Raw genomic sequence first — 15919 nt, 5'->3', positions numbered from 1 at the left:
GGTTTGCTTCAGCTAGAGTGCTGCTGTGACTGACAAGCACAACACGCAACACGCCAATCACTCGCAATAACATCCTGCTCATTAACACGTTTTTTTTTAAACGTGTTTTCAGAGACGCCAACGAACCTGGAGATTTCTGACAAAGTGGAGGAACTAGAGATTGGCAAACTTACTAAGGTGAGGTTTTTTTTTAATGATAAACATTGCTTATACCTACATTATTTTAAGCAGTAAATCATCAAGGGAAATCCCTCACTTGAGCTAAGGTATCTTGAGGCATTGGAGAGACAGTACAGTAATGAGTTCTTTGAAGTGATTCTCATGAATTAGTAAAGAGCACAATCTCCCCCTACTGCAATTAAAATACCCAAAGGATCTGAGGGGCTTTAGAAATGCTTTGGGCATTTCATGGCCGGTTGCGCAGAAAACCCCTTAGTGCTTAAATGGCGGCCAGGCACTAAAAAAGCTAATTTGCTCAGGTGTTTGACCATTTATAAAGATTCATGAAATGGTGATTTTTTAAAATTATTTCTAATAGTTTTGTCTTCGAGTGCAGGTTTTTGCCAAAGTTCTCAAGTTGTGTGTGTTTGTTTTTTTTCCCTACAGCTAGGAACATGTGTTGCGCAAGATGCCAATCCAGCCGCAAACATCACGTGGTTGAGGAACAATAAACCTCTGGCAGCTGATGGGAAAGGTTTGTGTTCCTCATCTTGTTGCGTTTCTCTTAGCTGCTAACTAAACAGCCCTCTGCAGCAGTTTGGGCAAATTTGACATTTAGAAATATCACATACACAAATGTTGTTTTTTTTTTTATGCTTTCTGACTGGAGGAGTCAGTGTAAATTATTCCTCACTGCTGAATCGCGCCGCACTTGTCGACAGCGTGAGCACAGTGTTTTGGTCATTAAAGCGCTGTTTCCTTGTTAGGGTTTTCAGACAGGGTTGTTTGTTTTCTGTCTAGGGATTTCCATCCAGGCCTCGGTGCTGGTAGACCCCGATACTGGCCTCTCGACCACCACCTCCGTGCTGGAGTACTCGGCCGAGAAGGAAGACACGGGCGCCCAGTTCACCTGCAGCACTCAGCACACCGTGGGCACAGAGCTGGTGTCCTCTCCGGTGACCTTCACTATCACCTGTGAGTCACAGAACTCCTCTAACAACATACACTGAAAACACTTTCTATTTGTCAGAGTAACTCTGGCACAAAATGAGAGACTAAAATGCTGGTTGATGATGGCTGTTTCTCAGCTTCATCATCACCACAGGTTGATACTCTGTCCTGTACTTCCCTTCTCAAAGGAATCTATTTTTTCAGTCCAGATTGCGCTTTTTCTTTTTTTTAAAAACTTGTTCCTAGGATATTTCAACAGACTTCTGATCATTTCTGTGGTATTAGGACACGTGCCTAGGAGCAAGTGATTAGTTTTTGTTACAGATCAGGATCCATCTGTGGATCCACACATTTTCCACTATAGGGTTTCTTAAAGGATTAGTTTGGCATTTTGGGAAATACACTTATTTGCTTTCTTGCTGAGAGTTAGATGAAAAGATTAATCCCACTCTCATTCTAGCAGCTGGCTAGATTAAAATATGAAAAGTAAAAACAAACAAACAAACAAACAAACCAAAAAACTGCAGCAGAGGGTTTTTCCACTTGTAGAAAATCACTCTGACCACAGTTTTATAAGTTGTTGATCTGTTGATCTTATTTATTGATATCTGTACCTTTTTTTTCCCCTGTGAGAATTATAAACGCTTAAGAAACACTTCTCTTCAAACACTTTTCTTCACTTGTAGATAAATAAATGTAAAAAGTATTGACAGAAGTGAAACAGTAGGGCTGTTTTCGATTCTGAGCTTCAATTATGAAAGTGTTTCTAGTGACTCTAATATGATTTTGTTATATTTTTGGCGAGTGCAGCTGCCAAATGTTATTTAATATGACATGACACGAATTTAATAACACAGTCAAAGGTAACACTAGTCTGACTATTTAATTACTCTGCATATTTATCTTAATCACCTCAATCCAATTCTATTTATATTTATATTCTTTCTATTTTATTTACATCTTCTGCTGTATTTGCTGCTGAAATGTAATTTCCGAGGAGTCATCCAAAGGATCAATAAAGTCCGTCTAAGTCTAATTGAAGTCGCTTTTTTTTTTTCCAACATCACATACAGTGTCTCGTTGGGCTTTTCAGGGCTATATCAGCAGCAGCTCCACACCCACAATAACAACTCTTTTAAAACTGCAACTGTAGCTGGTGGGCGCACACTGTCACCTGTGTTATTTTTTTCTGTAATACTTCTGCTTCTAGCAGAAGACACACAGGTAACGACACCTTTTAATGGCAGCAGCTGAAAAATGAGGTGTGGATTCTGTAACTCTGTAGTGGGATTTATACTGAATGCAGCATTAAATATTGAAGTTACCTGCTCAGTGTGGCCTTTAAAGTAGAACGTTAACAGAGCTGGAACACTTTCTTAAAAGAAATGTGAGGAGTTTGTGTCAGATGGAGCAGAAACGCTGAGCCTTGAAAGGATTGTTTGGTTGAGTGCCTCAGAATATGACTGCAGTCCAGCCTACTCCTCAGCTGGATTTTGAAGTTGGTCATAGCCAATACTAATGTGCAAACTTAGAGCTCTCTGTAGCTCACTGACACAGTTGGTCTCTGCAGTCCTTGCAGTTAGCTGCTGGGGCCACACGCTCCACTTGTTATACCCGCCACCTTCGCAGCCATCCCCTCTCTGACTTTCTATCTCCTATTTTCCCCGCACAGACTCCACAGAGAACATCGTCCTTCAGGTCATTGCTCAGGAGCCTCTAGTAGAAGGAGATAATGTGACTCTGAAGTGTGTTGCAGATGGTAACCCAGCTCCTACCAGCTTTAACTTCCACCTTAAGGTACAAATACTCATCGATATCCCTTCTGTTCATGCTACTATAGTTTTGTGACGCTCTCCTGTTCCTTTTTCTTCCTACTCTAATAAGCAGTTGTTTGATTGTATGTGTTTAAAGGGAGAGTTGGTGAAAGTGGAAAACACAGATACATACACCATCACCAATGTCTCACGTGACACCAGCGGTGAATACAAATGCTCTCTCATTGACGACCCCTCGCTGGAAGCATCTGAGGACATCACAGTCAACTGTAAGAAAAACCAAAGCACCACCATACTGTATTGCTGAAAAACTGAAATGACTGCAATTATGCCACGCGCCGGCATTGTTGTCGGTGTAATTTCTTTTTCCTACCTGTAATCTTGAGTGGAAAGTGTGTGTTAGAGAAAAGAAAGTCCAAATATCTCTCTTTACCAGCTCCTAGCTGTCTTCCTATGCTTAGGAGAAAAGTGTTGTGTCAATCGCGCTGCCTCTAATAAGCTGCGTCTGCAGGGCTGTGAGCCAAGTGCAGGGCTGTATGGTTAACAACAGGAATGTTTCGACCCCTATCAGGTCTCTGAACCATCTCCTCGCCAACCTCTTCTCTCCTTTTTAGACCTAGACATCAATTTAAACCCCTCTGGGAATATCGTCAGGAGTGCTGGTGCGGCCCTGGATCCGACTCTGCGGATTGATGCTTCTGGAGAATCAAAGGTCTTTTGGACAAAGGTAAAAAAATAAAATAAAATAAAAAAAGCAGTCTTTCTAAATCAGTCTAAATCAGTGAAGAAAAGAAAACTTTGTGCTTGTTATTGAGAATGCTGGTGTTATTTTCATTCAAATCAGGATAATGTTAAACTGGACAAGCAGCCCAAGTTTACCAACCTGACTTACGCGGACTCTGGCCTCTATGAGAGCAAGGTGATGATGGGGCTCCTCAGCCGAAAAGCTTCTTTTGAGCTGCTCGTTGAAGGTAAGGGCTTAAAGGGAACTCAGAGATTTGGTGAAATGCGCTTATTTGCTTTGTCATGGAGAGCTAGGTGAGAATATTAACACCACTATCGTGTCTGTACAGCAGATATGAAGCTACAGCCGGTGGTATCTATCTTCTCATTTAACTGAGAGAGGAAATAAACGCATTCTCTATTATAAAACTTCTCCTCTGCCGTTTTGGTTGCGTGGTCACATCCACAAATAAAATGCAACCACAATAAATCATTTTCTCATTCTCAGTCGTATCTGAAGATTCACATCCCATTGCAGGTGCCCCAGTCATCAGACAGCTGCTCAAAAAGCGCGGCGAAGATGGCCAGCATAAAGTCTTGATTTGTGAAGCTGAAGGTTCCCCGAAGCCAGCTGTTTCCTGGAGCATCAACGGCACCTCGGTATGCGCACCCACACTCTTAGCAGTGTTACCCCTTATCATAATTACATGAAATTCTCCCACCAATAATTGTTACAATTTCTTAGGGTCATGTCCATCAATTTTATATAGCTGCACATACATTTATTCATCACGATTGCGAGAAGATTTTATTTTTTCATGCACACTCAGCCCCTGCTGCCTTCAGCTCACAGAGAATTCTCCACAATCTTCTAGGCTTGAAGAAACCTCGAAGGGAAGCAGAAAGTACACAGTAACAAATACAGTATTACTGTAATTGTGTTTTATAATACACTACAGTTTTTGATTTTACAAAAACAAAGATATTGAAAGGACGGAATGTACACGGAACGAATAAAAAAAGGCGGCTAGGCAGATAAGAAAATAACATAAATAGTTCCTCAGAAATGTTGTCGCAAAATTAACATCTCAGAAGCAAGGTAAAGTTACATGAACACATGAATCAGTTTGAACACCACACCAATTCATGTAGCCAGGCAGGTCCTGAGAGAGAGGTAATGTGACTCCACACCAAGAAATGTCCTCAAATTGTCTCATTTCTATCCTTTCTATTGGGTTTCCTTGCTGACTTGCTGTCTTCCAATTTGTAATAGACGACATCTTCTTGAGCCAATGCACAAAGCAGGGTGGAGTGGTAGACTTCACGGTCAGGAGAATAAGTTTCTTAGCAACCACCGTTCCCGGGTGCATAGCAAATCTGCGTGTCGTACGGCAGCTCGGAAGTCTCCGCAGAGCATCCAGAGATGACCGGATCATGGCTGGGTTGAATGTCTGTGGAACAGGCTTTTGTGAGCCACTCAAATATTGCAGTCCAACAGTTGTATAATGCAGGGCAAAATCAGAAAAGGTGTGCCAGTGATCCCTCAGCAGAACAACGCTTGTCACATTCAGGAGACACTGATGGGAAGATGCGCCTCAGTTGAGAAATACAGTCTGCACATCACCTTGTACTGGATAAACCTGTTGGGTGAGTTAGTAGAACAACAATGAAGCCAGAAGTCTGCTGATCCGTAGTCGTGAGTGCAAACTCAAGTCATTCATCAGCTTATTGCCACATAGAGATTCCCTGGAAAACATATTCTTTTTAAATGACAGGATAACAATTGCAACTATAAGTCAGTCATGAGTTTTGTTGCAAGACTAGACGTTTAGGTTGGGATACTTTAAATGTGGCTTGATTATTGGAAGTCTCATGTTTAGGCCTCACAATCTTCTGTGAGATCCCCAACACATTTGCATACAGGGCTTTGTAGATGAATACACAACAAAATCAAATTAGGCATAGTGCTGATTGAGGAAAAAACCCCCTAGGTACTTGCTGATATCCAAGGTGAGTTTATTTATGGTGCCCGCGTCAGAGTGATGAGCAGTAGGGTTGCAGAGGGAGCAGATGCGACTCACAAACTCTGCAAACTGACATAAAAACAAACATACTGTGGGGACATGATGTCACACATGCAGTGCTTATTTTTGGTCGACAACAAACCATTTTACCTTTGCCAAGTCTGAATGTGTTTGATGTCCACTGCCATTACAAAGAGCCTATGCCATAGTTCTGCAAAGACGTATTGTTTTCCGAGCCCAGGTTTTAAGTTTGGTCTTTGTTTGTTTGGAAACACCTGTGTAATATCTCTGACCACAATTACTGTTACTATGGTAACCATGGGTTTAGAAGGACTTTGTGGTGGTATAATACTTAAGTAAACACTAGTTGAGCAGCTGCTTTATCATGAATACAACAGAAGAGCAGTCGGTGCATCTGTTTACAGCACAACCAAGCAAACTCACGTTGTTAAGATAAATAAGTTGAGAGTGTTCAAGTAATATTACCAAGAGTAAAGCTAAATTATATGCAGCATTGTTTCCTGTGAATACCTTGTGCAGAAGGAGGCCATTTGGATCCAGTGAAAGAACTGCAGTCTCTGTCACTACCAATGAAAGCTACTTATGGGTTATTATGGGTTATTGCAGACAAAATGTACCCCAGAAATGGAATTGGCTAATCAGGTTTGATTTAATCAAATGTTAACTTTAAAGCTGAAATGTGTCTGTGTCTTTTCCCTTGTTGACACCCACTGCAGCAAACATAGCAGAGTTGAGCTGTGAAAGGTTGTCTTGGTTGTAGAAGCCTGCTCTTTGTTTAAACCAGCCATTGCAAAACTTGGAAAATATGCCCTATGCATGTGAAGTTTGACACCTCTGAATATCTGAACCACAGAGTTTATCATTAGTGTCACCTAGGACAGTTGCAACACAACAAGCCATGACAAGCCGATATTATTAATCACAGATTTTGAGAAAGGGTCTCCCCTACGTGCTTGTTAAAAGTTGAATGTAGCAATTTATTGATTTAAAAAAAAAAACAAAACAAAAAAAAAAAACAAGATGGATATCAGCTTTAACATGGAGACATTCTTGTAGATTAAATAACACATCATCCAAAATGCTTTGAATGTTGCTGTCCATTTTTCCTTAAGAGCTGCCATTCTTTCGCCAGTAGCTCAATACTGGTTGTCATAGAAATTCAACAGGTTTGTTCAGTACTAGCAACTGCAAGGACATCTTTAGGCAAAAGGATCTTAAGCAGCCAATACATATAATAGATTATTTCTATCTACAGCAAGTGAATGGAAGACCAATTTTGGCTTCATTGGGAACATCAGTATACACTTTGTAGTTGTATCATCAAACAGCTTCTTGAAATACACTTGTTCCCTCCCCAAACGTGTATGTATCAGCAGGTCCATAGGCAGTGAAGGCAAACCACCAACATGATCATATGGTTGTTTAAATATAATGGTATTGTTTTCCTCACAACAAACCCATGAATTTCATCAGCAGAGAGGTGAGGGCGTGACTAAACAGAGGCAGTCACTCTGTTTAATCCTCCTCCCCTTGGATTCTGTGAGGAAACAAAAAAATATTCCAAAGGTTTGCAGGTGTCTTAGTCCTGAGATCGTTCACGCTTTGCTTTTTGCTGCTCACCCCATACTGCAGAGTGTCTGAATACTCCCTGTTATGTGCATAGAGGTTTGCCACTGTTACCATTTTCCCCCAGGTGTCACACTTTTGAACTTATCTGGTCCGAGCATTTCTAGGTGGTTGTGCTCAGTGTTTTGAAAGAGTAAATTTCTTCATTTTCTCTGAGGTTCAAACACAGTGTTTTTGCACCAGACTGTCATGAAGACAAAAGTTGTCTATTTTTTAAATGGACCTCCCCCCACCCCCCACCCCCCTGTTTCCATGGTACACCTGTGTGCACACTGATAGCAGAGCTGCTCAATGACGCAGTGTGAATTACATATGAACCTGAGGGTGTGTGTGGGATGCTTACAGTTCTTTTCAGCCCTTTCAGTCAGTGTCTAACCTCAAAAAAGGCCTCAAAACCTGAACCTGTGCATCATAATTAATCAGTTCCAAAGGTGCACGGAACTCTTTCACTGAGGGACAATGGGTTTTGGCGATAACACTCATTTCTACATATCAGTCAAAGTTTATTTTTCTCCTCTCATTGCATCTTTTAAAGCCTATTCACTCAGAGAATAATGTAAGGCCTGAATACAGGCTGAGTAATGGGTATTTACAGAACTGCCACATCCTCTTGTATATGTAGAGGATGTGAAAAGGGTGTTGGCACTTTGTCTTTGTGTCTGGGGTTTTCCTCAGAGACTCAAGTGTCTATATCCCAGAGGCACACACGGCGTGTCTTTGTCAAGGAAAGACTGAGTCATTCATCGGACCAACATCGCCCCCTAGTGGTGTAAATATTCCTTTGTTAAATTCACCCATGCCAGACTTGTAAATACTAACATTTGTGTGTGTCTGTTTTTTTTTCCTCTTTCTCTCTCTTATTGTTCAGTCTGATGAGAGTCCCTTCATCAATGGAAAGATTACACACAAGATCACGGTTGAGCCCACTGCAAATCTAACTGTCTCTTGTACAGTGAGCAATGAGTTTGGCACGGACACCAAAGCTATAAATGTGTCATCCTGTAAGTACAAAGTGGTGGTGTGGTCCTCTCATCTCTCTCCACCCTGTAATCTGCCTTTGTAGATGTTTTCCTACTCTGCTCACTTACTCTTTCTGTCTGCATGTTGACTTGACTTAATGTTGAGATGCTGTAATAAAACTACTAATTTAGCAGGTATGTATTTAATGGTAACTCCAGGTAATTAAGGATTTTTTTATCTATGTACTTAAGTTATAATGTACTTAAGGACCTTCTCAACCATTTAGTTGACTTTTTTAAGACTTTTAGTCCATATCACAGAAAGAATTAATATTAGATACACAATGTATGAATGAAAAGCAAAAGGAAATGCTGAATTTGGGGTAATAGCTGATTTTTGTTACATTGGTGCATATATTGGTGGTGGTTTGTTTTTTTTGATGATCATTGGGTGAACGTCTAAGTTGTTTATCTTCACTGTGTGTCACTGTGTATGCATGCTCTTAGCGCTTTGTACACACTGTTGTCCAAAAGCGTGCAGTGTTAATGCCCATCCTCTGCTTCCTTGCTTCCTCATTACCCACATGTTTGGGACACTTCACACACCTTGCTCCGTGTGTGTATGTTGGGATGCTGGGTTCAATCTGTTCCCTCTTTGAACTACTTGCATGCAAAAAGTAGAATAGAGTAGTAGAGTAGTAATTTTTCTGGACTTCAAGCTTGTTTTTTTTTTTTCCTTTTGGTTGGACGTTAATTTTATTTTATATCTGATTTCAGTAATTGTGGAGGTGAGAATGGATAAACAAGGTAAGTTGTAGCAGTCTTCTTGCTTGTAAGAAACGGTGGGAGGAGGGGGGGTGAGTAAAGACTATGGGGGAATCAAATGTTGCTCACTGAAAGAAGGCTCTTTCTATCAAATATTTACCTTCTACATCACCTTGGAGTGTACTACTGGAAAATCAATGTTTGGACAGTGTATTTCTGTTAATAAAATATGGAGTAAGAGGAATGGAGCTACCAGCATCCTGACAAATTGTCAACATTGTCCATAATCCCACTGGCTGATGAAATGAGTCATAAACTAAGAATATCTGTCATTAACATTTAACTTAGTAAGTCATAACCATGTACCATGCGGATGTGTCCATTCATTAACGCATTTATTGCACATAATGACGTTTCTTTTCCTTCCCTGTACTCATATGCAGTCAGGCTGGAGTTTCATCCTGAAACACATCTCCCTGGGGTCTGACGTCTCTGTTTTATCTTTGTCACAGACCAATCGGAGGATAGCGACCAAACCAAGTTGGTGGTTGGAGTTGTAGTCGGTCTCCTCATCGCCACTATGATTATAGGCCTGGCATACTGGGTCTACATGAAGAAATCCAAGTAAGAAGTCAACAGTGACCCTTTCTGCACATGTTAATTGTGTTCTATAATAGTCATTCGAATCCTCTTTAAAATCTTGAATTCACAAAGTCCTGTTTGGAGAACCCCCATTGGGGGGGGGGGCTTTTATCATAGATGATGATACAATTTGGCAATTTTCTACTATTAAAGCCAGTTCTGTATCCACTATTCAGTAGCAGTTATACTAACTCAGCTTATACTATATTTAATACTTTTTTTAAATTATTTTTGGAGATGCAGGACAAATCAAGCTCTATTATTTGATTAGTTTAGATATATGGTTAAAGTACTGTGTGGTAAATGTTATTTTGTAGTGCTCCCTGTCTGCAGTACCTAGCTGTAGGTTTTTTGTATGTAAATTAGTTTGTGGTAACTTCATCAAACACAACTTAATGTAGGATATACTGACCACGCGAGCACAACTTAAACTAGAAACTATATTTTCATACAGGGTCAGATAGTAAATGCATTTTAATTTATACCGTGCTTGTACTGTACTCAACTGCAGATTTGCTCCCTGTATGCTAAGATAAACTAAGCAGTTGCTGGCTCTAGCTTTATATTTGACAGACAGATGTTCGAGTGGTATCTATATTCTTACCTTACCTTTGACGTTTCCTTTAACTGAATCAAATATGCATTAATCCCATTTAATGCAGTGGACAATGTATATTAGCTATTATCCTGCACATGTGCAGTCAACACATCATCGCAGCACGTACAGATCAGCATGTTATGTTTAATTCCAAACAGGCAAGGCAGCTGGAAGACCTGGTGAAAAGGAGAACGGGTCTTCTGAGGAGGAGAAAAAACTGGAGGAGAAAGTGGAGGAGAACAGCCAAAAAGCTGAGGTGTAAAGAAACAGCAAACATCCTTTGGGAATGTGAAAGGTAGAAAACTCAACATTTTCACCACTCGCTTATATAAATATCAACAAAGTCTCTTTCAAATGACATTGTTTACATTTCTTCTTTTCTTTGCAGTGAGAACATGGAACTTTTGCACATTTCTCTTCACCTCTGTCTTTGGGGAAAAAAAAGAAAGAAAAACACGTGTACATTGGGATGAAGATGGTTTGGATTTGGTTTCAGGGAGAATTTTACTAAAAAGCATATCCAAACACCCCCCAAGCCCCATGACCTGTCACCCCTCCATTCCTTAGAAAAAAAAACAAAAAAGACAACAAAAAAAAAGAATGGATACTGTATGTGATATACATAACTTGTCTGCACTACTGATACATGTGTAAACTTGTCTACTATTAGGATTCATGTTTGTTAGAATGGATTTTGGGAAACTGAGAAAATTCTGATCTTTTTGGTTTTGTTAGTTGATGCAAGTGAAAATTACTATTAGACCAGTTGCCTTTGCTGTTAAGGATGTGTAGGCCTGCATTAGTCTATGTTTGACTCTTTGGCTCAGAGACATAGCAGGGACCAAGGGACATCACCGCCATTGCTTCTTGGTTTCACATCGTCACCGTCAAACAACCTCTGCCTTCAACATCAACGTACGAAATCAGTTTATTTGTGCATTCACTTTCATTTGTTCCTTCAACCGTTAATGAAAAATTAAATTTGAGATGAAATTCCTGAAAGGGCTAAGGGTATGTTGTTATACTCAGCATTAGTTGTAGATGGTACAATGATTTACAATGTTGCATTTTCAGGAAGTAGGAGATATGAGTTTTTTGGTGTTACACAATTTCTTTGTTCTTTGATTGTCTGTGCCTCCTTGGAAAGTCACCAGGAGAGAAAAATGACAGAAACTCAGTTCATTGTACTGTACATTCAACATAACCACTGTATTACACAAGCAGGTAGATTATTGAGAGAATGTATGAGCATAATTTGACTCATTTTTACCAACTTTTAGTTTGGCTGCACAGATTGTTTCACGTTGTTTGTTTTCACGCTTTCCCCCAAGAAAATGTCCTTGAGCCTGTAGTAATGAAAGGATATTTTAGTTTGTCTCTCAAGGTTGTAAATGAATGCTCAGTTTGTGCTCCATCAGTGTTGAGGTATGCTTGTTTGTTATGTAGCTACGGCTTAATTTTGTAATCAAGAACATGGACTGGACAGGATGTTTGTCGCAAAGTAGCTGTTACGATACGTTTGCCTTCTTTTGAAAATCTACCTGTTAATTGCTTCAGTTTGTGATGTGCACTAGGGTTCATGTTTTCATGTCAGGTTTGTGTAGAATACGACGGAATACGCGCAGCTGTACATGTCACAATTTTGGTCTTTTAAGAGCATTCGCTAAATCTGACAATGTATCGAGACCAGGATGTAATTGTGAAGTATGTGGTTTCATTTTCTTTTTGCTATTTATATTGAACACGATAAAATATCCTGGTAGGCAAATTCAGTAATTGTTCCATAATTCATATCTTGGATTTAAACTGTTGATAAATTGCTTGCAGACTTCACAAAAAAAATTTAACTACGTTCTGAGTCATCAGTAGGTTGCTCAGCGTCTGGTTGAATAATAGATTCAGCATGTTATAATCTCAGACCTCCAAGCTGCTGTTTGTTGCCTACCTTGTGTAAAACCATCAAATTGGAAGAATGACCAAAGAAAAGTGAGCGTTGCCATGCAAGTATTGTAAATATCTGATGTTTGTTTTTGTACTTTTGTTTAAAATAAAGTGTACATTTGGAACAGTTACGTCCACTGAATATTAATTATGTTGTTACGGTTTTCACGCCTTTCAAAATAAAGAGCAACGAGGTTCCGAAATGTTTTTCACTTGTATATATGCAGAGAATTTCTTGAATGATGGTGGCAGAACGACTGTGTGATGATTGCTTGTACGGTAATTTGGCAAAGCTATGAATATTGTAGAAAACAGACCACAAGAGAGTGGCACTTTTTGCAGGCAGAAAAAGAGTCGCAAATAAAAACATCCTATAAAATACATATTCAATTCTGCAGGCGTAGATTTATTAGAATCAATCTTGTTGTCATGTTTGCATCAAAAACATTAAAATGTAAATCAATGCATAATTGCAATATGATTTCCTATATTTTGATTCATTTGTTGTAGAAACTGTTGTAAATATATTTAACTTTTGACACTTATGGTTCAACAGTATAACTCAATTATGAAGAATAGAAAGTTATAATCTCTGGGGTCAAAACTGCTTTGATCCATGGTCTGATCTGATATTATGACGAGGACAAAACCTAAAAAGTCATTACTGCTGTGTCACATTCTTCTGTCTATACAATAAACAGTTTGTCAACTCTAACCCTAACTCTAAAAACTGTTAAGCCGCATTTCAAGGCAGGTGTTGTGTCTGGAAATGGCCTAAATAGTCTTGTTTCTGTTGCCCATTGTGAACACAAACAGCTGGAAAGCACATAGCTGATGATGGATAGGTATGAGATGTCCATAAGGCGCTTCTAATCATATCAGATTTAACTATTTAAACCTGCCATTAATCAGTAGTGGAGCAGGACTACATTTTTTCATATACTGTGAATTGCTAAAGACGTGAACACTGAATACATATCTTTGGCATCTATTTTGTTTCTGCATTGTATCAATGTCTCTGCGTTAGTATTAGATCGAGTGCAGCAATATGAAAACATTATTGAATTCATTGAATACCCCACTGACTGAGTGGAGTAGGCCTGTGAGCACATTCATGCACAGAGAAGACAGGAGTGTGTGTTTCTGCTGTCTGAGCCATGAAGGCTTACAAGGTCATGGCCCACACCATTCAGTCAAAGCATTTAATTAAAAAAAATAATTTAAATTTCTACTTCAGCTGGAGGCATACATTTACTTTTTCACACAATCTTAAAAACATTATCTGCTTGATGATCACACATGAAATGCAAGGTCATTTATGGGTCACCAGTGTGTTCAGTCCTTTGGCCTTGTGGCAGTGATAGCCAGTGAATATGACCAGTCATTTCCTGTTTTCACTCAGCTGGTTGGTAGCTCTATTACAATGACCAGATGGGCTGCACAATACCAACCAAAATTAGACTCTGCTGCCATCCTGTGGCCAAAGAGTATACTGTAACAAGCAGTGGTAGAATGGGGGCACCATTAGATGTGTTTTCATTCAGAGCACAGAGACTGTACTCACATGTCAGCTGAGGTTGGAAAACAGAAGCTGTGCATATTTTTCTGCTTTCTATTTAAAAACATCGCCAGTGTCACAAAAAAGGAATTCTTTTCACAGACATCAGGCTTTTCATGTATCAAAAGCTCTGACCACAGCTGAATGTTGAAGACATACACTCAGTAAACAGTCTATTAGGAACACCTTACCAAACCTAATGCAGTCTAATACAGAAGAAATGCTCCCTTAATGACTGTTATCATGTTCACTTTATGTTGAAACTGGTTTAGATTCAAATTAATAGTCATTTTTGGAGGTTTCAGTTTGTGGTGCTGTTGCGTTACTTTGACAGGTGTTTCTATTATTTTGTCCAGCCCACTGCTATGGGGTGAGGGTAGGCTGAACAATGGAAACACCTCTCTGTATAATTCTCTCGCAGTTGGAACTTGTCAAACAAACATCCCTACACGGTGCTAAAACCTCATTAACAGGTTTATGAAAACACTGTGATCACTCATCTCATTTTAAACATGTGGCTGACATGAAGTCACTGGAGTGTGAAATGAATAGGGAAACTGTACATGACACATTCCTAAGCTGATCCACGCATAGATTAGAACCAACCTGTTTATCATAACACTTAGAACATAAATAAGATTCAATATATGGATTCAAATGACTGATGTAACAACTCAAATCCTGTATACGATATAAAAAGTTATGAGGGTTCATGGTAATCCTGTTCTATTCATATATGTGAAAAAGAAAAGCTTGAATTATTTCTTGCATTTGGAACATTTGTTCCCAATATTAAACTAGATTCTAGATATTAAATAATAATATTTTAGTCACTTTTGTTTTTTGATTATAGAGGATTACCACATGAGAATCCTGATAGTCTTTCCTCAAATGGTCAAAATTTTAGGAAAACAATTTCAGGAATTGGTGGTTACAGTATTTTTTTCCTAAATCTTGTCAGCTGTTTTCTATTCCATGACTGCAGCAAGAATAATTTCTTTTTTTATATTGCTTTTGACCTAGATTAGGGATTAAAACAAGTTCTGTGGAGGACTAAAATGGCCTTTTCAACCAAATGAACACAAATGATATTTCTCAGACAAGGTTAAGAATAGTCTTGGACTTAAAGTGGTCCTAAATTAACTAAACGAGTTTCCTTAAGTAAATAAGGGCTTAAATTAAACTTCTGTGGTGGCATGCCAGGGTGGCATAGGAGACACAGTTTAGACTAATCAAATGAAGCCCAACAGGCACCACCAGCCAGACAAGTACAGTACTTACTGACAGAAGCATCTGACTCAGTAATGTCGATGGAATCAGTTTCCAAAACCTTTTTCACATGTATAAAGAAAACTGAGGATTGATCATTTCATTGAACGCACATATACAATGCCAACACAAAGGGAAAGTCTATACCCCATTCTCTTCATTTTTCTTTCTTTCATTGAATATGATCTTAGCTAAAGCCACTACAGCCTGTGGTATTTATACTGTGTGTCTACACTGACTTAATAAGCTGTCCACTTTATTGAAATCTAATTACATTAAATAATTTTCACTATTTGTTGATTCTCTGTCATCCTAATCACCCTGTTTAGAGCGGATATATGGACACGTCATAACCTGATATATGTCCTCTGTTCCCAAGATGGCAAGGAACTGTCAATGCTTGTTTTTCTTTCCCTCTGGGCTTTGAACATTAGGTGTGGTGTGACAGTGGTCATGCATCCACCCTGCAAACACTTTGTTTTCCATTGCTTTATGTATGTCAGGGTCTCTGTGGTGACTGCTGGGGTTTGTGTGTGTTGTCATTGGACGCTGCGTGTTATGCAGACAGCTGTTACAAGTTACAATTTATTGTCAGTCACTGACAGCACTCACTCAAACACCCTACAGTGTTTGGTTTGGTTGGCAAGTAAAAGCTAGTTGGCCAAACAGTGCTCCCAGCCAGTAATGACATAGAAGTGATCATGAGAGCATTAGTGGTGCTTCACTGTAATCTGATACGCTTTTATTGTTTGTTTTATGAATGAAAGCACTTGAAAGAGTACAGTTTTTCTGTAAAATAATAAATAAAAAAAAAGAATTAATAAAGAATCATCATTTGATGAGTATTCTTTCAGTGATGTCTGCTTAAAAGCAGGTTTAATTAACAACAATATCACAACTACTAATGA

General features: G+C 39.2%; 1 protein-coding gene across 1 annotated transcript in view; it reads left to right on the top strand.

Annotated features, from left to right (window-relative positions):
• LOC108899782 (CD166 antigen homolog A-like) overlaps nucleotides 1–12311 on the top strand; it is a 38229-nt gene extending 25918 nt beyond the window's left edge. Inside the window, 14 exon segments of the mRNA XM_018700428.2 lie at nucleotides 113–177; nucleotides 607–694; nucleotides 961–1134; nucleotides 2783–2907; nucleotides 3022–3154; nucleotides 3500–3612; nucleotides 3730–3856; nucleotides 4147–4268; nucleotides 8148–8280; nucleotides 9016–9045; nucleotides 9516–9627; nucleotides 10402–10420; nucleotides 10422–10538; nucleotides 10632–12311. Of these exon segments, the coding sequence (XP_018555944.1) occupies nucleotides 113–177; nucleotides 607–694; nucleotides 961–1134; nucleotides 2783–2907; nucleotides 3022–3154; nucleotides 3500–3612; nucleotides 3730–3856; nucleotides 4147–4268; nucleotides 8148–8280; nucleotides 9016–9045; nucleotides 9516–9627; nucleotides 10402–10420; nucleotides 10422–10505 (1325 nt within the window). The 3' untranslated portion in view covers nucleotides 10506–10538; nucleotides 10632–12311.
• Nucleotides 12312–15919: the final 3608 nt, after the last annotated feature.

This window comes from Lates calcarifer, linkage group LG21 (assembly GCF_001640805.2).
Source record: "Lates calcarifer isolate ASB-BC8 linkage group LG21, TLL_Latcal_v3, whole genome shotgun sequence".
Classification (NCBI taxonomy): Eukaryota; Metazoa; Chordata; class Actinopteri; family Centropomidae; genus Lates; species Lates calcarifer.
The sequence above is the reverse complement of the archived record's forward strand: the minus strand, read 5'-3'. Positions and strand labels throughout refer to the sequence as shown.